This window comes from Schistocerca nitens, chromosome 3 (genome assembly GCF_023898315.1).
Source record: "Schistocerca nitens isolate TAMUIC-IGC-003100 chromosome 3, iqSchNite1.1, whole genome shotgun sequence".
Classification (NCBI taxonomy): Eukaryota; Metazoa; Arthropoda; class Insecta; order Orthoptera; family Acrididae; genus Schistocerca; species Schistocerca nitens.
In genome coordinates, this window is record NC_064616.1 from 635,857,490 (window position 1) to 635,880,617 (window position 23,128).

At 42.0% G+C, this 23,128-nt stretch overlaps 1 protein-coding gene across 1 annotated transcript in view; it reads left to right on the forward strand.

Moving 5' to 3' along the window:
* The window catches only part of LOC126249373 (relaxin receptor 2-like), a 379,385-nt gene that overhangs the window by 94,120 nt on the left and 262,137 nt on the right, over window positions 1–23,128 (forward strand). Inside the window, exons 2-3 of the mRNA XM_049951026.1 lie at window positions 2,980–3,051; window positions 7,804–7,875. Of these exons, the coding sequence (XP_049806983.1) occupies window positions 2,980–3,051; window positions 7,804–7,875 (144 nt within the window). The remainder of the gene's footprint in view (window positions 1–2,979; window positions 3,052–7,803; window positions 7,876–23,128) is intronic.

A 23,128-nucleotide genomic window follows, 5' to 3' on the forward strand; every position in this document is an offset into this window, starting at 1 on the left:
GCGGGTTCTAAAAATTCTCAGCATCGTTCTGATATGTGTGCCTCATTATGCATTGGGCACAGTTACGCAATAACATGGCCTGGTCTCTAATTTCGTAGAATTCCATTCTCTGTAAGAGGAATGACGGGTCTGGAAAAGTGTGTTGTTGATGGGACGCGTCTTATAAGTTATGGCTGGACTCAAGTCGAGATGGAACAGGTATCTGAAGTATTATAGGCCACAATACGAAGAAAGATCCTTTAGCAGACACATATCATTAGACACCACTGTGGTAACAACGTATTCAACTTTCATGCAAATACCTTTTATGATTTCAGTAATTGTTACTGATGCTATGATTTTTCCTAATTCATGGTAACGTACGGATCACATTCCCTCTGCTGATAGTACACGTACTATTCCTGCAGAGAATGGAGGAATGCTCATTCGACAACAGTAACTTTGTACAGAAGGTACTTTCATCATCTTCGTCGTGGACTGGCTCACTCGAAATGGATTCCAAGTTTGCTGGACGTCACATCAAAAGTTAGATTATTGTCCTTCTGAGTTCATTAGAATAATACTTGATAGAAAAGAGTATCGTCATCTCAGTAAATTACTATCTCTTTCCAACAAAGGTTCAAGGCATGAAACTCGACCCTCTAGGTAAATTTTGCATACAAAACTGCGTTATTAAAATGTCAGTTTCAGCTGTGATGATATTCGTGTCGGATATCATTCACTGTGTTGTTACACGGCCAACGTAATTTCCTATTGATAATACTAATCTCTGGAACACTATGGTCCATATCTATCTAATTTTAGGAGGCTTACTTTCGTGTATTTTATTTTTTTTTTTCATAAGTTCACATTTCGTGTACTATCATCCCTACTAACTTTCTTTCGTTCATGCTTCGAGTGGCTTATAAGTTTCCATCTTTTCGGAAATTTCAGCTATCACTACAGTCTAACGCATTCTCCCACTATTCTACGTTTTATTTCACCTTTTAACAGAAGAAAGGGGTTAACATCACCCACTTATTTACTACCTAGGGAACTACACGCCGGTAATTATTTTTCATTTCCGTTCAGCGTCAAAAGGAATACAGCATATCAGTTCTTACTTATTTGAGATGAATTAAATGTACTGACATGAAATGAATGGATCTATGGGGATGATGATGCAAAAACATGAGATGATATCAAACCGCTCAGGTATGATAAACCTGCTAGGTAATGAATATTTAGTGACTACTGGAAATTTTTGGCAGACCGGGATTCGAATGCGGATTTCCTAACTATTGCTTGTAGTTGCCTTAACAATTTTTTTTAATGGGCCTCCTTCTACATCTTCAGCCACTCTTCTGATTGACAAATCATTAGCATCATAAGCATAGGTTCATAGGCTTGCAATTCTTAATTTCAATGGCTGTTTCCTTGGAAAACTAAACACCTTCTCTCTTGAAAACAAAATAAAAACAAAATAAAATTATTCTTTCTTGTAAAGTCTCTCCATTCTCCAAAGTTAAACACCTTAATATTTGAAAATAAAATTCTGCATGCTTAAAAAGCTAAAAATTTTATTCTTGAGGATTTAAATTAGCACGCCAGGAGCGCGGTCGGTCATTGTCGAATTCTCTATTGTTTTCCCCGTTAATGCAAACCAAGATTGATGATTAAAAACTTTTAGAACAGCCCCACTCATTTTCTGGCATGGTTTTGTTGCTCCAACACAGACGTTTAAAAGTTCTATATATCTGGAGTGGCTATGCTTATTGAGTAGTGAACGAAATGAGCCACGTACAAAGTACGTAACAGGTGGTCGGTGCGCGGGAACAAGTGCTAATGCCGCTGGAGAATGGCAATCAAGTCTCTGATGGTGGGAATCGACCTGGTACTTAACTCAATTGTTTCCTCGCCCATGCACGCTCCAGAGCTGATTGAAACATTATTGTCGTTTATATCTTCACCTACGATTTCCAAGTAATAGTACCAGAGGTTCTTCCACTGGATATGTAGAAACGTAGCATTTGTTAAATTTCCCATGGAATTTTGCATTTATGATTATTCGCTATAGAGCGAGCTTTTGAAAGGGTTTGAGATGCGTAACAGAGACAGGTTCTTTAATTTTAGAACATAAACAATGTACATTCAGTGGAGTCAACAATATGCATTGATGTAAAGGGTTTTGTAAAATATTTTTTTCTTTTATTTACTGGTTTTGGGGATTTGCCCATACAGCCCTCTCAATAATGAAATGTCAATTATGACGATTAGAACGCGAGGGCAACACAAAACCCTTTCCCCAAACAGAGAAAATGTCCGACGTGGCCGGAAAAAGAACCTGGGGCCCTTCGGTTAGCCGCAAAATAAATAGCTTCGAAGATTCATAAATCGTTATACGTAACGAGAGAACGCCTATAATTAAAAAAAGAGTCAGCGGTGCATATAGAGCATAAAACTGTTACGGTCCTGTAATTATGCAGTTATACGGAGTCAAATTCACGAATGGAATATGAAGACGCTTGTACACTGTGTGCACTTCGCTCCACATGCGTGTGCACTTCGCTCCACATGCTACGGTGGCCCGTAGGCGCTCACGTAAATGTAATCAACTTTACTGTTCTTCCATTACGGCGTTATTGCAGCTACATTCATTTCTCGGTATTCTGCAGTGCCACAAAAAGCTGCAAAATAGCGGAAATAATGTTTAAAAATGTTCCCCTGGAAGAGCGCAGATAGAATTATTTCTATCCAATTTACATAGCTAGAAATGAAATGTGAGCTGCAATAAAACGGCGAGAATCTACACTGGAGAAAATTTGCTGTAGAAGAACAGTAATACCATTTTACTTGTTCATGAGCATTATTTCATAGCGCATGGTGTACATAAACCAGTTGTCAGTGAAATGTTTGTGGCACGTACTCAACATTTTAAATTCAGTGTACTTAAACTTTTTAAGAGAAATATGTTAACATTGAATAAATTTGTTTTTTTAGGAACCTGAGAAGAAATGCCATCCGATCAATTGATGTTAATGCGTTTAGGAACCAGAAACATCTGGAACACTTGTAAGTAAATTAAATTTGCTTGTATTGTTTGGGAGAAGCTCCTGTCTCAGCGATGCAAATGCACGCTCGTTCCCTTTCCTGTATCTGTTGTATCCAGTTGTTTTACCTGTCTGTATATTACATATAACGTCTGCGTCGCGCGCGCGCGTGCGTGCGTGCGTGTGTGTGTGTGTGTGTGTGTGTGTGTGTGTGTGTTCAAATGGCTCTGAGCACTATGGGACTCAACTGCTGAGGTCATTAGTCCCCTAGAACTTAGAACTAGTTAAACCTAACTAACCTAAGGACATCACAAACATCCATGCCCGAGGCAGGATTCGAACCTGCGATCGTAGCGGTCTTGCGGTTCCAGACTGCAGCGCCTTTAACCGCACGGCCACTTCGGCCGGCTGTGTGTGTGTGTGTGTGTGTGTGTCAAGGAATGTACGAATAGCTCATGTGACATTTACTGCACAAAACTGATATCTTATTAATAGTATGATGTCAACATCATTTCTTTATTGTTTTGCTCGGTGGCTAAATTGTGTCCACCTAGAACTGCAAATGTCCAAATTTAGAACCACAATCACTCTCTTTTCTTTCTGGAAACAGTTTGTATGTGGGAAAAATATCAGGTTGCAGCGTGGTAAGGAGCACATTAAACCATAGGCCATCGTATAATTCTGGAGGAATCTTGGTTCAAAGATCTGAGGAAGGCAAGAGCATACGTCCAGTCCTAGTGAAGCACGCCGATCGCTGATCGCCTTACCTTTGATATAGAAGAGGATTGATTAGTCACTCATTTATGTGCTGTGAATTGCTGATAAGTTCCTTTTTGCATCACTTACATTACCGGTCAAAATTTTCAGTCACTTATCACAACTACGAATTTGTGGTTAAAAGAGGGATTTCGTTTTCGATATTCTATCATATTCCCATTCTGATAATAAAGCAAGTACAAACATGTAAAGATGGGCCTCTGTTGTGTATTTGACTGGTTCTTCGTTTAGAGGGGCACTGATGAGTGTCCACAGCATTGACGTGCCTTTACCTAAGACGGTTCCATTCGAATGTGCCTCATTCCGTCGACTGTCTGTATACGATCAGTTGGTGTTAGTTTACAAGACATTGTGTGCTTCTAGCAGTGTGTTTGTATACCTGATCAGGTTTTACCATATAATCCTTAATGAACGGAAGCAAGAGCCTGGAATTAAAAAACGTGCAGTAATTGCTGCATCAGGAAGGCTATTCTAGTAAGCCAGTAGCAACAAACGTTTGCCTAGAGCAGTCTACATTGGTGTATACGTTGCAGCGGTTGAAGCAAACTGCTGCCAGTGAAAGAGTGTCATGATCTGGAGGTCCCGATTAACATCATACACAGAGGATCGGTTCAAACGTGTACAAAGTAAACGCCAGAGGGCTCGTACGGCACCTGAAATCTGCGAGGAAGTAAATAGTGCGTGAGCAGCTCCAATCTCTGTCCCAACAGTGCAACGCCATCTCCCTGAACAAACGGCTGTATAGCGGACAAAAACCCTTTATTACGCAATGAAACATAAGAACTTGAGTGTGCAGCAATGGTCCAAGGTGTTATTCACGGAAGAATCTATGTTTGAAGTTTTTAGAAGCCATCGATGTTTGTTCGTCGACTTCGTGGAGAACGTATGAAGAGTAGCGTCTGACGCCAACGGTGGTGTGTAGTAGAGGGTCTGTCATGGTGTGAAGATGTTTTTCAGTTGATAAAGTTGGTGGTCTAGCGAGAATTAATGGAACATAAAAGAAGGAAGGATAACATGGCTTACTCATCAACAATGCAGTTCCATCTCGCAAGAAAATTATTGTTCTATTAGTCATAGGTTTGTTCTGCAAGGTCCCAATCATGCTTCTAAATTGTGCAGAGGGTATGTCAACAGAAAAGAAAAATGCAGGGAACTGAATAATATGATATGGCCAAGTCAGTAACCTGACTTAAATGACATTGAACTCTTATGGGATGAATTTCACAGAGAGGTCAGAAAACTGAGGTCATCTAATGTTGAAGATCTATGGAATAATTTACAGACGTGATGGACTGCTATATCTGCAAAATCACTTCAAAATCTGATCTCCAGAATGCCAAGAGATCGTGCAGCTGTTCTGAGAGCAAATTGTGGATACTTTGAAGATGCTAAAATGTGAACCGTAATGTATTGTATAAATGATAAAGAGAGAAAATACTTATTTTGTTGGTCCATTTAGTTTGTACGAAGTGTTTGTGCATCGATATAAAGTTTCATGCTCTTTTCATGGCTAATCGAAATCATTTGACCGATAGTGTATGTTTGATCCGCGTGTTGTAGCACGCCACCCATGAAAATTTACAACCAGTAGGTGCAGCAAAGAAACAGTCACCTTCCTTCTTTGTGTATATCTCCGTCCACTATCATCCTCTCAGAGAGTTCACATTACTCCTCTCATTTCAGTACGTGGTTGGACATTTTCTTAGCGAGATTGGTGTCAAGTCTGAGCATAATTTCTACCCGTGTAGCGGCCTCGCAACCAACATAATACGCGGTCCTGTCACATCAATGTGGCCACCGCCTATGTTCGGGTCCAACGTGCAATAACCACTCACAGACGGCCGGTGGCTGCACAAGTAGTGTAGAGTATACAAGGTGAACGTCAATAAACTCGAAAAACTGCGGGGACGCATTCCTGACTGGAAATGGAGGAAAAAATGTCCTATGAACATGTGTCCGGAAATGCATCGTTCCCACGGTAGATTGCTCTGACGAATGAAAGTTCCTCTGACTACGTGTGTCGTGTATTCCTTGTGTGTTGCAGGCTATGTTACTGATGCAGCGCACTGTAATCAGCAGAATGGTCCGGTATTCTTGTCGGGAACAAGCTGAGATGCTGTTTGTGTATGGCCAAGCAGATGAAAACGGCCGAGAGGCAGCACGGCTATACAGAAACATTATCTTCACATACACTAACCACATCACGCAACATTTCAAGCCCATTTGGGTGCCTTTGTGACCACGGGCCCTTTCAGAACGTTCAGGGAGGCGGCGGACTATGCGTACACGAGATTTGGAGGACCAGGATCTACAGGATATTGAGACACATCAACATCATCTTACCCGGACGTTGGATAGGCGCGGAGGCCGTGTAACATGGCCTTCTAGATCACCGGACTTAAACCACCTGGATTTTTACCTCTGGGGTCATCTGAAAAGCACTGTGTATGCTGAACCAGTTCCTAATGCGCATACGCTTCAACAGCGTTTTCACGACGCCTGTGAGGCTGTTCAGGGACATGACGGGACGTACGAAAGAGTGTGGCAATCCATGATGCGAAGCGTGAACACGTACGTTGCATCCCACGGAGGCCACTTTGAACATCTGTTGGGACGTGGATGCGATGCGGCTCTGTACTGTTTTCCGGGACGATTTGCTGTCGTTGCACGCACACCGTCCGTTTCCGGATACATGTTGTAAGGACCTTTCTTCTCCACTTTCAGTCGGGAAATCGTCCCTGCATTTGCCGGTTATATTAATATGCACCCTGTATAAAGTGTATCGGACGATGCGGGAAACAGTGCAATCGTTATCGTAATGCGAAAACGGAGCGATGTATATATAATCTAGAAGGGTATGATCATTGGATTTCGGGCCCGGGGTGGAAGCATTTCTGAAACTGGTAAGTTTCTCGTGCAGTCGTGGTTAAACATACCGTGCATGGCAAAATAGCGCTATCCAAAAACGGCGCCGAGGCAAATTTGGTGCACCGCTGGCCGTAGATGACAGGGATAAAGAAAGATGCGGATATGTGTATGGACGAGTACACGTGCAACTCTTGACCAACTGACCGGCCGTTCAGCGAACGTTGCTGTGTATGGGCTCCGCAGCAGGCGCCTGGTTCTATACACCCACGCTGACTGCTGCTCTGCGGCAACAAAGGCTCGAATTTGAACGCCTGTGCGGCTAATGGATGTCCACTGAGTGGCGACAGGTGGCCTTTTCAGATGAATCACGTTTCATGCTCCATCGGATAGGTGGCCATTGACGTGTATGGTATGGAACGTCTGAAAACTGACATCCTGCAACAATCGTCAGAAACGTCCAGGCCGGAGGATGGCCTAGGGGTGTTTCCTTTGCATTCCTTGGGTGATCTCGTCATTCTAGACGCCACAGTGGATCAACACAAATATGCGTCTATCATATCCACCCCCACATGTAGTTCATTTTTCCTCGGCATGACGGCTTTTACCAGCAGGACAATGCAACGTGTCCCACAGTTCGCAGTGTACGTGCGTGGTTCGAAGATCACCAAGATGAGTTTACCGTACTCGCCTAGACAACAGACTTCCCGGCTTAGAACGCAATCGAGAGTCTGTGGGACCAACTCGATCGAGCTATTCGCGTCATGGATCCGCAACCGATAAAGCTAGAGCAGGTGACCACGGTATTGAAGTCTACATGGCTCAACATCCCTGTCGGTACCTTTCAGATCCCCACTGACTCTTCCTGCACGTCTCGCAGCAGTCCGCGCTGTAAAAGGTGGTTAATCCTGCTTTTGACAGTTGGTCACTCTAATTTGAATGGACAGTGTAGCAATAAATGACCTCGCGAGTGAACGAGTAGAGCAAATAAGTCTTATTTGTATTCATTGTATTTATTCGCATTTAATGTTAATGCGTAGAAAAACTACATTACTATTCATATCATAATGGCGCAAGGCATCGTAAGACACAGATGTATTTATGTTAACAGATGACTCTCGTTTGTTTTCAGAGATATATCAGAGAACCAGCTCATGACGCTACAGAACAGGGTGTTCTTACCACTCGGGACCCTCAGCAGATTGTAAGTATTGTGCACGAAACTCGAAACATTTTTTAATTAAATTGTACCTTATAATTATTCCTTAGCTCTCGCTTGTTACGTTGTTACACAGGCCTTAAGGGTTGTGACAATAAACCTTTCGCTGCTTGACAGGCCCCATGAAAGACTAGTGATCGTAGGACAATAAAACTTTGTGAAAACATTTGTAAGATATGCAGAAGAGAAATAACATAGAAATCACTAAAAGAAACACATTCTAATTTCCACATGACAGGGTAACGTTTGTTAATTCCTTGCTACGCTTACGTTCTAGCTTACAAACGTTGCTCAGTGTGATGATAATGTGCATCCACGACAGCCTAGAACCGCACTGAAGATATCATTTCACAACAGTTCTCAGCATTTTTCGAACAGTGGACCATGGGATGTCCAGCTGTCATTACACAGCTCGTGCACTACTTGAAGATCACTGATTGCATCCAGCAGTCTCAGCCATGGAAGTAGTAACTTCTTCAACAGTTTCTATGAGCAATTCCCAAATCACCAGTTAGTCCAAACTTCCCAATCATATTCTTCAGCCCCTGTGCGGAAAGAGAAACTCCCCGTATTACTTTAATGCGTCGATGCTCACGAAGAGCAACAGCACTATTACTGCTGTTTTGATAAAAAAAGCTTTACGAGTAATGCGCTGCTCACCTAGTCCAGACATATGTTGACTATCTGCGACAGTAATGACCAGTGATGCTTGTGGTTCCATCCTACGTCACCGTACCAGTACCAGCGTCTAACGGCAAGTCATCACACAAGCATTACTAACAACGCAAATACTGCAGGGCGCAGTCTCAACATCATTCCTATAAAGTTGGGTACCCATGTGGTAAGTAGTTTTCCGCCTACACTGATTGAAGTAGTGAAAGTTTAATTACAACTATCTTGTACTTTGTAGGGTGGAATGATGTTTTTCTATCTTTGTCAAAGCGTAAGCTACTATGAACATTTGTGAGAAGTTAAAACTGTTTACCAGCCCGGAACTCAGAGTTTATACTTGTGTGATGAGATACGAGTGATGTGGTGTAGCTTCTAGGCTTGCACGGGGACCACAATTGGCTGCGCACTGCATAAGATAGGCAAGGATGCAGTTTCGAGTCGCGGTCCTGCTCCGGCTCACAGTTTTAACATGAGATAAATGATCAGCAATGCTTGACCCTGAAATAATATAAATATTCCAGGGGAGCATATTTTTGAAATTAGGGAATTTCTGGTTTCTTGTATAACGATTAGTAGGGGAAAGTAGGATAACATGGCGAGGCCGGAAAAGTGTCCGTTGCAATTTTTTACCCTCAACAGCGCTGCTGACTACCGGTATGTGGTCAGGTTAGTTCTAACATGTAAGACGAGTCAATTATATCATTCCTGTTACCTTAGTTAAACGTATTACTTTTTTACAATGTCAGTGTTCAAACAAGGTTTTTTGGCTTGCAAATTCAGTTCCTTTTTGTTTCTTTCGGTGTGATAGTTTCATCTGTGAATCACAAATGGCGACATGGTATCCAGACGGGAAAAGTGGCCACTCTACTTGTCGCGAAATGCAGCCTAGGTGACCATTTTTCCCAACAGTTCATTTTTAATCTACTTTCCCCAATAAGAGATGTTTACGTCAATGTATCACCTGTAATAGTGTAGAATGATTTTTAAATAATTTTACATACAAAGCTATCATCCATTATTCTGTCCCTTTGCTATGGTTTTCAGTTAATTATTAACTGCTGTTAAAATCATCTGTGACACTTATAAGTGACATAATACAAAAATCAGATCCAAAACAGTCTTCTGCAGTCGTCTGGTATTGTTTCAGGTACTATGGAACGAAGATGATTAGAAAATATGTCTGGAAATAAGAGCAACAAACAAGGGATCCTATTGCTACGGAAATTCCACTTAAGGTGGTGAAGAATGATAAGATGCAATCTCATGTTTACGCAATACGCTGAAATGAAGAGTTCTAGGAAAAAAATAGGGATGCAGTAGGTGGGAAAAAGATTGTGGCCACCTTATGGAGCATATTATGTAACGAACAAAAACGAGAAAACCTTGATTTTGTTTGTTGAATAACTTTACTAACATCATTAAAACACTCTAAGGTAAACATTTTCCTCTTGCACATCATATTTGTAACGTGGATGAAACCGTTGTTAGTTCAGTCCAAGAACAGCAAATTGTTTTCACTAAAAGGAAGGCCTGGCCTGTGATGTTACTTTACCATTTTCGGAGTATGTAGGTCCGCACTGTCTACATTAGGCTGTTATCTTGGGAATAATGGTCACTATGTAAGGCTTCACAAAAATGCATATACACTATATGATCAAAAGAAACCAGACACCTATTAGTGGACTGTAATATAGAGTGTGTCCTTCGTTCGCCTCTATGACGGCCTGCTCTCTGCTGGAGAGACTGACAGTGAGATGTCGGAACGTCTATAGAGGAATGGCTGCCCATTCTTCCTCAGGAGCCAATCCAGAGATGATAGTGATGTTGGACACTGGGATCTGGAGCGAACTCGACGTTCCAAATCCCACAAGTGCTCCACTGGGTTCTAGTCTGGCATCTGGGCAAGACACTCCAATAACGGAATGTTGTTGTCCACAAACTATTGCCTCGCAGACACCGTTTCATGACAGAGTGCATTGTCAAACTGGTACAAACAATCATCGTCCCAAACTGGACCTCTATGTACGCCATACACAATGCTGTAAGATGTGTTCATATTCTTCCGCATTTAGCGAATTCTTGAATGCAGTAACGATCCCACAACCTAACAACGAAAAGCATCGCCATACTGTAACATCACCTCCTCCGTATTTCATTGTTGGCTCCACACGTGATGGCAGCTAACGTTCTCCAGGCATTCGCCGAACCCAAACTTTTCCTTCGTATTGCCACAGATTATAATTTAAATCATTACTCCAAATCACTCATTTCCAGTCGTACAGTGTCCAGGGTCTTTGCGCTTTACACTATATCATGCATCGATTTGCACTGACTACAGAAATGTGTGGCTTATGAGGAGCTGCTTGACCATTGTACCTCTTTTTTTTTAACTCCCTAAGCACAGTAATTGTGCTATATTGAATGTTGGTAGCACTATGGAGTTCACAAGTGATTTCTTCCTCTGATTTCACATGATTTTTACACCTATCCTCCGCAATGCTCAATGGCCCCTTTCTATCGATAAGGTCTGCCGGATCATGGTTTAGATGCGGTTGTTCCTTCGCTTTTTCACTTCATAGCTACATCACCAATAGTGTACTGGCGGACTTTAAACGGCTGGGAAGTTCCTGATGGATTTGTTATGGAGGTAACTTTCAATGACTAGTCCACGTTCGAAGTCAATGAACTCTCGTGACCGACCCTTCTTTTCTGTTGCTACTTCTTAACTGACAACACAATACCCCCCCCCCCCCTTTCCTTTTATGCTGGTGCATCTGGCTCTCGTGCCATCTCGTGGTCAATTCCGCTTATAGTGCGTTGTCTGGATACTTTTCACCAGATGGTGCAGGTGTTATTCGCCATATATATTTTTTAACACTTGGTTCAAGAATCATGAAAGAAGATTGTATACATGGACGAACCCTGGAGATACTAGAAGGTATCAGATAGATTATATAATGGTAATACAGAGATTTAGAAACCAGATTTTAAATTGTAAGACTTTTGCGGGGGCAGATGTGGACTCTGACTACAATCTATTGGTTATGAACTGTACATTAAAACTGAAGAAACTGTAAGAAGGTGGGAATTTAAGGAGATGGGACCTGGATACACTGACTAAACCAGACGTTGTACAGAGTTTCAGGAAGAGCATAAGGGAACAACTGACAGGAGTGGGGGAAATAAACACTGTAGAAGAAGAATGGGTAGCTTTGATGCATGAAGTAATGAGGGCAGCAGAGGATCAAGTAGGTAAAAAGACGAGGGCTAGTAGAAATCCTTGGGTAACAGAAGAAATATTAAATTTAATTGATGAAAGCAGAAAATATAAAAAAAAGTAAATGAAGCAGGCAAAAAGGAATACAAACGTCTCAAAAATGAGATCGACAGGAAGTGCAAAGTGGCTAAGCAGGGATGGCTAGAGGACAAATGTAAGGATGTAGAGGCTTATCTCACTAGGGGTAATATCGATACTGCCTACAGGAAAATTAAAGAGACCTTTGGAGATAAGAGAACCACTTGTATGAATATCATGAGCTCGGATAGAAACCCAGTTCTAAGCAAACAAGGGAAAGCAGAAAGGTGGAAGGAGTATATAGAGGGTCTCTACAAGGGCGATGTACTTGAGGACAATATTATGGAAATGGAAGAGAATGTAGATGAAGATGAAATGGGAGATATGATACTGCGTGAAGAGTTTGACAGAGCACTGAAAGACCTGAGTCGAAACAAGGCCCCGGGAGTAGACAACATTCCATTAGAGCTACTGACAGCCTTGGGAGAGCCAGGCCTGACAAAACTCTACCATCTAGTGTGCAAGATGTATGAGACAGGCGAAATACCCTCAGATTCGAGAAGAATATAATAATTTCAATCCCAAAGAAACCAGGTGTTGACAGATGTGAAAATTACCGAACTATCAGTTTAATAAGCCACAGCTGCAAAATACTAACGCGAATTCTTTACAGACAAATGGAAAAACTGGTAGAAACCGACCTCGGGGAAGATCAGTTTGGATTCCATAGAAATATTGGAACACGTAAGGCAATACTGACCCTACGACTTATCTTAGAAGAAAGATTAAGGAAAGGCAAGCCTATGTTTCTAGCATTTGTAGACTTAATGAAAGCCTTTGACAATGTTGACTGAGTACTCTCTTTCAAATTCTAAAGGTGGCAGGGGTAAAATACAGGGAGCGAAAGGCTATTTACGATTTGTACAGAAACTAGATGGCAGTTATAAGAGTCGAGGGACATGAAGGGGAAGCAGTGGTTGGAAAGGGAGTGAGATAGGGTTGTAGCCTCTCCTCGATGTTATTCAATCTGTATAGTGAGCAAGCAGTAAAGGAAACAAAAGAAAAATTCGGAGTAGGTATTAAAATCCAATGAGAAGAAATAAAAACTTTGAGGTTCGCCGATGACGTAATTCTGTCAGAGACAGCAAAGGACTTGGAAGAGCAGTTGAACGGAATGGACAGTGTCTTGAAAGGAAGATATAAGATGAATATTAACAAAAGCAAAACGAGGATATTGGAATGTAGTCGAATTAAATCGGGTGATGCTGAGGGAATTAGATTAGGAAATGAGACACTTAAAGTAGTAAAGGAGTTTTGCTATTTGGGGAGCAAAATAACTGATGATGGTCGAAGTAGAGAGGATATAAAATGTCAGTGGCAAGGAATGCGTTTCTGAAGAAGAGAAATTTGTTAACATCGAGTATAGATTTAAGTGTCAGGAAGTCGTTTCTGAAAGTATTTGTATGGAGTGTAGCCATGTATGGAAGTGAAACATGGACGACAAATAGTTTGGACAAGAAGAGAATAGAAGCTTTCGAAATGTGGTGCTACAGATGAATGCTGAAGATTAGATGGGTAGATCACATAACTAATGAGGAGGTATTGAATAGTATTGGGGAGAAGAGGAATTTGTGGCACAACTTGACTAGAAGAAGGGATCGGTTGGTAGGACATGTTCTGGGGCATCAAGGGATCACCAGTTTAGTATTGGAGGGCAGCGTGGAGGGTAAAAATCGTAGAGGGAGACCAAGAGATGAATACACTATGCAGATTCAGAAGGATGTAGGTTGCAGTAGGTACTGGGGATGAAGAAGCTTGCGCAGGATAGAGTAGCTTGGAGTGTTGAATCAAACCAGTCTCAGGACTGAAGACCACAACAACAACAACAACAACAACATATTTTTTAATTGTAAATATTTAGTCTGATGATATGTAGATTCAGTATATGTAAGCGGAAAGGTTCTATCAGTAACCATGATTTGGTGAACATCCAATCGCCTTTAGTGTGACCATTTTACCTCACCTCACAGTTATTGGAAAACACCCTTTCTTACTATAGCACATCTCTAGTGTTGCTGCAGATAAATGTCTGCCACCTCTCGTCGTTTCCCATCTGTTCATTACTATTGACAAGTCAAATGCTTTTTAAGCAAACTTCACGACTATAAATTACATACATAAAGTGTGGTGATTAAAGGGGTCACAGTAATTGGGGTTCCAATTTCATTACTCTGTACGGCACGTAGGTTTTCACTAGGAAACCAGGAAACGTCAATATTTTCCTGAGATATTGCACTCATTTTTTATAACTGAAATGTCTAATATTTGATGTAAGTAACGAACGCAGTAAAATACTAAAAATATATATAGAAGGGTGTATATTTATAGAGTGACACTGCTTCGTGAAACTTGGGTCTTACACACCCGAGACGCAAACGTCCTTCCTTTACTCAGCAGCTACTGAGTTGCTGTGTTACTCAACACAATGTAATAAGATCAGCCTTATGTATACCTTCGTTGCTGTATTTTTATACAACCAGCTCGCTAGAAGCTACTACATTCCATTTTATACGGTTATTGTTATTGATGATTATTATTATTATTATTATCGACAATAAGTTATGATTTTTGTTATTTTAAAAAGTGTTTACTGCACAGACCCGAAACTCAAAACCACATTACTGTATTTAATAATTGCCGAGATCTATTAGAATATAAAATAGTTTAGGGAAAAGACAAAAAAATAGTAATGAGACTGGCGGATGTAATAGAGTTAAAGATGAGAGAGTATCCTGTTCCAAATTGGTTATAATGTTTAAAAAGAAGCTAGGATTAATAATGACCAATTAAGAAATTAATGCAATAACTGTAGATATAATTAGTGTTCATGATCCTATTGTATTATTAGCTGCACACGATGAAGAACAATTTACCAATGGTAGTTCATGAGTCTGCATCCTAAGTGCTACAGCAGCCCTGGCACTAGATTTCGGACGCTGAATAGTCGGCTTCCTCCTCTGGCCGATTCACTTACAAGTCTGCTCGTTGTTTAGCACGTAAAGTGCTATCCAGTGGATATGTCTGTGGTTCTCTCTGGTCTCTTGTGCACCAAAACCTGTTTGTGCGGTAATTTCTCTTCCTGTGTTAGCAGCATACATTGAATAAACTATGGTCTTGAAATGTGCGCAAGTCGGAGCCGCGGTTTCCTTAAGAAACCCAAGATTCATGTCTTCCGCTACATACTGAGAAAATCCTGCTCTTCGAGCCAAGTGCTGACATTAGTGAGCCAGAGGAAAGGTTCCGCCTACACGGATGTCTCCAAAGCGTTGAATGAAGCATTTCAAGAAACTGGCAGGAGAAACTTTTCGGAACGTTACTTGAAGACGAGTGACTGTAGAGCAGCCATTGACTTGATGCACAACGATGCCTTTTCTGCGTCCTAGTCATGATCACCCCATTACAAACTCAATCGCGAAAAAGTTGATAGTTAAGTTTAACGATATTCTATTAAAAATTCAAATGGTAGAAGAAGTCAAACTACATGATTCCTGAATGAAATTTTCACTCTGCAGCGGGGTGTGCGCTGATATGAAACTTCCTGGCAGATTAAAACTGTGTGCTGGACCGAGACTGGAACGGGACCTTTGCCTTTCGCGGGCAAGTGCTCTACCATCTTTTTTTTTTCCTTTTTTTGCCGATCTCATTTTCTCGTAATTGTTCGTTGCATTTGTTCGGGGCGGACGTCCCATGACACCTGTTCAAGTACATCGTTGATCCGTTCACTCAGTTTTTTCTATTACAGTGGGCAGCTAACCATCTGACCGAACACTCTGAGCTACCGTGCAGGCGAATAAGCTACCCAAGCACGACTCACGACCCGTCCTCACAGCTTTAATTCCGCCAGTACCTCGTCTCCAACCTTCCAAGGAGGTACCTTCCAAGGAAGTCAGAAGACGAGGTACTGGCGGAATTAAAGCTGTGAGGAGAGATCGTGAGTCATGCTTGGGTAGCTCAGATGGTAGAATACTTGCCCGCGAAAAGCAAAGGTCCCGAGTTAGGGTCTCGGTCCGGCACACAGTTTTAATCTGCCAGGAAGTTTTACATGATTCCTTTTATTAACTCGAATTGTATGGGCGTACAAATAAGGTGACAACCAAAGCGTATGGTATTTATCATAGTAGTTGTGATCATACTGGATAATTATGAACTGTTCCTTTAGCATTTCTCTTTTAACAGTGAATTAACCTACTTTTCTGTTCGTTATTGTAAATGGACAGTACAGCAGAATTTCGTGTTAGAGGTGTCAGGTAAAACACCGAAGTTAAATGTGATGTGAGGTCTATCCATTAACCATGATATTAGATCTTTCTCTTTTCACATTCTCACTGAGATTACTGTCACAGCGCATGGCTTCCTTGATATGGTTAAACGATATACTATGAACAAGTGACAAGAAATACAATCAAATGTTACTTTGCAGTTGCACAATACGAATGGGTACACAACTTACGTTTTGTTTCTTTTTGCGATGTGTTTCTTGACAACTTAGTTACATAACCGTCTTTGTGATATTTATAGAGGTGGGGTACCTTTTGTAAAAACAAAATCTATTTGGATGATACACCGCACACCAAATTAGAGTCTAACAAATTTCTACTAATGATAATCTAGTATACAGAAGAGGTGCAAGGCGACGGCACATTTTAGACTCATATCCATTCCCCTAGCGGGATCCAAATCCCCGCCCTTCGACTTACGAGAAAGGATGAAGAAATTTTAGAGTTTAGCATCTCATCGACAAGGTCATGTGAGATGCAACACAAGGCTCGGACTGGACAATGATGGGGGAGAAAACGGACCTTGTCTGTTCAAAGGAACAACCACGGCATTCGCCTTAAGCTACTTAGACGACCTACGGAAAAGATGAATCTGGATTCTAGGGCGGGGATTGGAACCAAGATCCTAAAGAATGAGAGATTAGTGCCTCAGTCCCTGTGCTATCTGTTTCAAAGGAACCAATCGGGCGTTTGCGTTAATCCTTCCAGAGAAAGCGCTGAAAGCTAAATCTGGATGGCTTGACGGGGATTTCAACAGCAGTTATGTCGAATGCGAGTCTACTCTTGTCAAAATAACATAACCTCCAAGTCCACCCAGATTTCATTGGATTTATTAATATGAGACAATATCAGTCACACTGTTTACAGCGACAGTTAGTAATTCTCATCTGTGTTACAATAAAACACTTGTAAATGGTCAAGATGTGGCAAAATTTATATAAGGACGTGTAATGTGAATTGAAAACGACTCTTTCCACATCATCACGATTAATCATACAAACAATCCAAGGAACATGAAACTGACTAACATACTGAGGACTTGGTACAAACAAGACAAACGCTGAACATACATTTGGGGTTGTGTACCCTTAATCACTGTGGCTGTGATCTGCAGCACATTGACTGAAATCATCAATAAAGCTGAAATAGTTCAAAGTACTAACAGGCCTCACACCGAAATTGAGTGAAAAGGCCAAAAAAATGAGCACAAACATTTTTATTCTGTATGTGGCATAATATACACTGAAGAGCCAAAGAAACTGGTACACCTGCCTAATATCGTGTAGGGCCCCCACGAGCACGCAGAAGTGCGGCAACACGACGTGGCATGGAATCGATTAATGTCTGAAGTAGTGCTAGAGGGAACTGACACCATGAATCTTGCTGGGCTGTCCATAAATCCGTAAGAATACGAGGGGGTGGAGGTCTCTTCTGAACAGCACGTTGGTAGGCATCCCAGACATGCTCAATAATGTTCATGTCTGAGGAGTTTCGAGGCCAGTGGTAGTGTTTAAACTCATAATAGGATTTCTGGAGCCACTCTGTAGCAATTCTGGACGTGTGGAGAGTCGCATTCTCCTGCTGAAACTACCCAAGTCCGTCGGAATGCACAATGGACGTGAATGGACGCAAGTGATGAGATAGGATGCTTACGTACGTATCACCTGTCGGAGCCGTATAAAGATGTATCAGGGATCCCATATCATTCCAATCACACACATCCTACACCATTACAGAGCCTCCACCAGTTTCAACAGTCCCCTGCTGACAGCAGAGTCCATGGACTCGTTAGGTTGTCTCCATTCCCGTACAAGTCCATCCGCGCAATACAATTTGAAAAGACACTCGTCCGATTAGGCCCCAGGCGAGGCGTAAAACTTTGTTTCGTACAGTTAAGAAGGGTACACGAGTGGGCCTTCGGCTCCGAAAGCCGATATCGATGATGTTTCTTTGAATGGTTCGCACGCTGACACTTGTTAATGGCCCAGCACTGAAATCTGCAGCAATTTGCGGAAGGGTTGCATTTGTCACATTCAACGATTCTCTTCAGTCGTCGTGGTTCCCGTTCTGGCAGGATTTTCTCCGGTCGCAGTGATGTCGGAGATTTGATGTTTTACCGGATTCGTGATATTCACGGCGCACAGTCCCCACTTCATCATTACCTCGGAGATACTGTGTCCCATCGCTCGTGTGCCGACTTTAACACGCTCAAACTCACTGAAACCTTGATAACCTGCCATTGTAGCAGCAGTAACCAATCTATAAACTGCGCCAGACAATTGTTGTCTTATATAGACATTGCCGACCGCAGCGCCGTATTCTGCCTGTTTACATATCTCTGTATTTGAATACGCATGCCTATACCAGTTCCTTTGGCGCATCAGTGTACATCCATATGTCCTATTACATTCAACGTTTAATGAACTGCGATGCAGTGTTATTTTCTGGAATAGCTGTATAGCACAAGTCTATTTACTCGTATCAAAATACCCATAACATATTACTGTATAAATGTTTCCACGTACTGTAATAAAAAGTTTTGTGGAAATGACATAATGTAACACGATCAGCTAACGTTTACTTTATACTTTATCATACGCCTTGTTTCAGTCAAAACACAATCATAAAAAACCACAATATCAAAAATATAATACTTTAGAATAACGTTCAGTCACGCAGAGGTACTTATACATTCGTATTTTAGATGCATGGGGGTAGTCAAATGAAAACCGAACACACGCCACGACGGATCCGTGGAATGGTCCCATTCAAAAGTCATCGCCACCCCGCGTTAGACATTCATCCCACTGGAAAGCGAGACGATTAATTCCTATTTCGTCGAACACGGTCTGCCCCTGACGGATCCAAAACCGCACCCACTCTGGCACTCTGCAACCCACGTCCGCTCATGTCTTTCTTCAGGTCACAAAACATATGAAAATCACACGGTGAAAGATCCAGGCTGTACGGAGGATGTAGCAGTGTTTCCCAACCAAATCGTTAAACCGCAGCCTTCGTTCGATTGTGGTTCCCCGCCCAAGGATCTTGTTTCCATGTGATCGCCGGAGTCCGTGCAGCGTACGGGCGAGGAATGTAGGCCAAGCCTGCTACACATCTGTCTGAAGGGTAGTCGAATCATAGGCGCTGGCCGTTCGATACTACGACAGATGGACGACCACAATAGACCAACAGCCGCCTGCAACTGTGATGCGGCACAATGTCTTTCCCCTACCACAGCAGTGACAGTATCGGAAAGAAACAACTGGGGACCCCATGCCGCGCAGAGTGAGTGTTATGGCATGTGTTAGGTTTTCATTTGACTGCCCCTTACATATATACAACGCTTGCTGTTAGCAAGAAACTTATTTATTTAGGAAGAATTATTGGAAGCAATAACGATGCAGATTACTGTACAGGTCTGATGTGAGTCAGGAAGTGATGACAGTATGATGACACCCCGACGATGACTGGCTTCTCGGAGACCGTGCGGCATGCAGCAGCCTAAGTACTGCCGGAGCGAAGGTGTATGGCACTCACTATTTTCAGGCACATGACTTGCGGACAGAAATAGTCCCGCGCTGGTTGCACCTCCTGCCATCGATTGGAACGCCACTTGTTGGAGAGATTAGTGCCTGTGTGGGGCGGCGGGTTGATTATCATATTAATAATAATTAGTCATAGGAGGAAATTGGAATTATTGTAAATATTGTTCGCCGTCTTTTACGAGAGCCGGGCAACTATTTCTGTCGTCAGCCAGAAAGCGATGGAGAACATACTGACCATAGTTCCCAGTCTGCAAGTCCACATCCTTGTCAAGCCCACTGAAAGAATTGTTTCTATTCTCTTTTTGCTCATCGGGACAGTACTATGATTTTAAATGAAAATTTTGAGTTCTAATTGATACATACATTTGGTAAAGTTTCACACACACAACATTGTAACACACATTATGTTCACACTGACAGTAAATCTGTCTATCCTAAACAGCACTATGAGCAGTTCAGGGGCGAGCTCTACGGTAAGTTCCTACTAAAATGTCTTTCGCCCTGAGAACTGACAATCAAATTAAATTCTCGCCACAAAAGTGGAAAATAATTGTCACCACTAGCCACGCAGATTTGTTAACATTACGGGTGGCACACTAACAGTTACTTTTGCGAAATCTAAGAGCTCCAGGGCGATGTACAGTCCTCTCGAGTTCACTCTCTATTATTACTGAAAATAAGCGTTTTGTAACAGCCTGTCTCTGACGTCATCCGAGGCAGCGCGCACTCCGGCGTTTGATTGACGCGGATTTTACGGTAGTTGGGTGCGAAGTGAAGACTAGTCTTGCCTCTCGGGCTGTATTTATATACGTGGCGCAGCAGACGGACAAGGGAACACCTGCTGTCATCCGCTCTCTGCCAACGGTAGCAGTCCCCAAACTGCCGCTTTCTCGGACACACAACAATTAACAACATTATTATGAATCAATTTAAAATCTTCGTAATTTTTCTATGCATGTAGGTAAATTGGTTAAAATCACAGAAAAAGTATTAGCTCGCCTGCATTAAAACTTTGCCTTCTAGCATTTTTAGAACGGAACTGACAGTAGAGCATGAACCCTGACCTGCGACTTTAAGAGACCTTGTATTGGTTGTTATTAACATCAAGGTCCTAAAACTTGTTAAAACTGTATTATTTAATAGGTTTTATCATGTGCTGTAACCAAAACTTCATAGCTTTAATATAACAGATAATTAATCTGTTGCAAATAAAGACGTTTTTGTTCCAAATTTAGTTTTCAGTAAATTATTCGAAAACTATTAAAGGTAGCTTAATGGGGTCACGGAAGTATTGTGTTTGAGACTTGACAAATTAAACACTATTACGCTAAAGCATATGTTGACAAAGTTTGAAAAAGCAACTTTAACTTTTAATTTCATTCTTAATTATGGTGCAACACGCTTGTGTAAGCGCAGACGCGTTATGGTGACGTGGCACTACTAGTAGTGAATTGGGGTAAGTCCGGGCACACTCGCTAGGTTCTGTATCTCTCAAACGACACAGCGCTTGTTTTGGCACACCTGAAGTGGTGGCATCGTAAGTCCCGGCCATAACAGTAGAGTTGTTGTGCTGACTTGCAAACTGGCACTGTTGTCGTAGTACAGGGGACGGTCAAAAATATGGAAACACCAAAAACACAACGCATTGCTTTGCCTAATACGGTGTATGAAAATGCTTGGTATTCAAAACTGCTTCCGGTCGTTTAGTAATGTATAAATACAACGCCTGTGTGGTTTTCAAGGGAATCTTATAAATTCTTCATGCAATTTCAGATAATAATGATGGAAGTGTGCAGCGATCATGCACATGCTCCCCTCTCTTCAAAGTAGACCACAAAGACTCAATAATGTTGAGATCTAGTGACTGTGGTGGTCAAGGGAGATGGAATAATTCATCCTCGTGCTCACAAACACCAGTCATGGACTATGCGAGCTGTGTTAATAGAGGCTCTGTCGTCTTGGAACACAGTATCACCATTTGGGAACAAACATTTTACCATAGGATGGACCTAATCAGCCAAAATGTTTACATAATACTAAGGAGTAATACTACCTTGCACAGTAACCATGGGGCTGAGCGAATACCACCATATGGCTGCCCAAATCATCAGCGAACCTCCACAATGTTCCACTCTTGGGACGTAAACTCGACCAAATGTTGGGAACAGTGTGAAACAAGATCCATCCGACCAAATGACTTCCTTCTATTGCTTCATATTCCAAGTTTTATGCTTTCGGCACTAGGTTTTCCTGTTACGACTGATTAGTAGTTTTGAAATTCCAGCTCTCCTTGCAATTCTTTGTTTGTGGAGCTGTATTCCTGTTATTTTGGTGTTGCCAAGGTTCGCGAGTGCCACATTCAATTCTGCTCTGACTTTTGCAACTGTCGTTCTCTTATTTTTTGTCAAAATCGTCTTCAATGACCGTCCGTCACGAACATTCAACTCACAGTTTCGTTCGCGTTGTGACTTAGCGGATGATGTTTCTTCCGCTTTCCGTGTGTGCGGTATAAAAATTCAATACGGCACCTTTTGAAACACCACGCACTTCAGCTACCTTGATTAAGGAAACACCCACAATTTTTCCACATTCGAATTCACTTAGCTCCGACATAATACACTCACAGCTACACGAGCACTGTTCTGATCATGATGAGGACACTGCACATTCTGTTCGTGATGAAATACATTATCACAACCCGCAAGCTTGGCTAGCATAAGTATATTCAAGCATGCATTTTCCGCGTTGTTTCCATATTTTTATTTGATGGCTGTACCTGACTTGCACACGACTGAGCCGATAGCGGACGACGCCTGAATCTAGGCCACCCGTGGGACGCGGATGTGCGTACAGTTGCGGTCTGGTTGGGGAGTATCTGTGGATACGGCCATTTCACACAATGTAAGTTACCGGAAGCAATATTACACACCCCCTTAAAAGAGCATATTGTTCGTTTTATAACGTTACAGATAGTGTAAAGCTGGTACCAGGTAGTCCTGTGACCCACCACCGTTGACGTAACTGATGGTAGTGAAATGTCGAGGTCGTATGGAATCAGCCCAGTAAAATGGGTTGAAGGGACGTGACAGAATTATAGATAGGTTCTGCACGTTTTTAATGGGCCGAATAACTCAGAAACTTGACATGAAATAATACTATACATGTAGTTCGGCCTGAACCGCCCCGCTTTGTGCGGAGGGTGTAGTTACTGGCAGAGATGGTAAGTGGCGGTTTGAGGGTGTTTTCCATACCAGGACTTTGATCCGTTCATTCAGGTTACCCTGAACGTTAACCTAAAAGTTTATTTAAAATTTGGAGGTGGATAAGAGTTGGGCTTTCTTCTGTCTCTTTCTAATCAGAATAATGCGGATACTCCCGTCTTCCAAGAT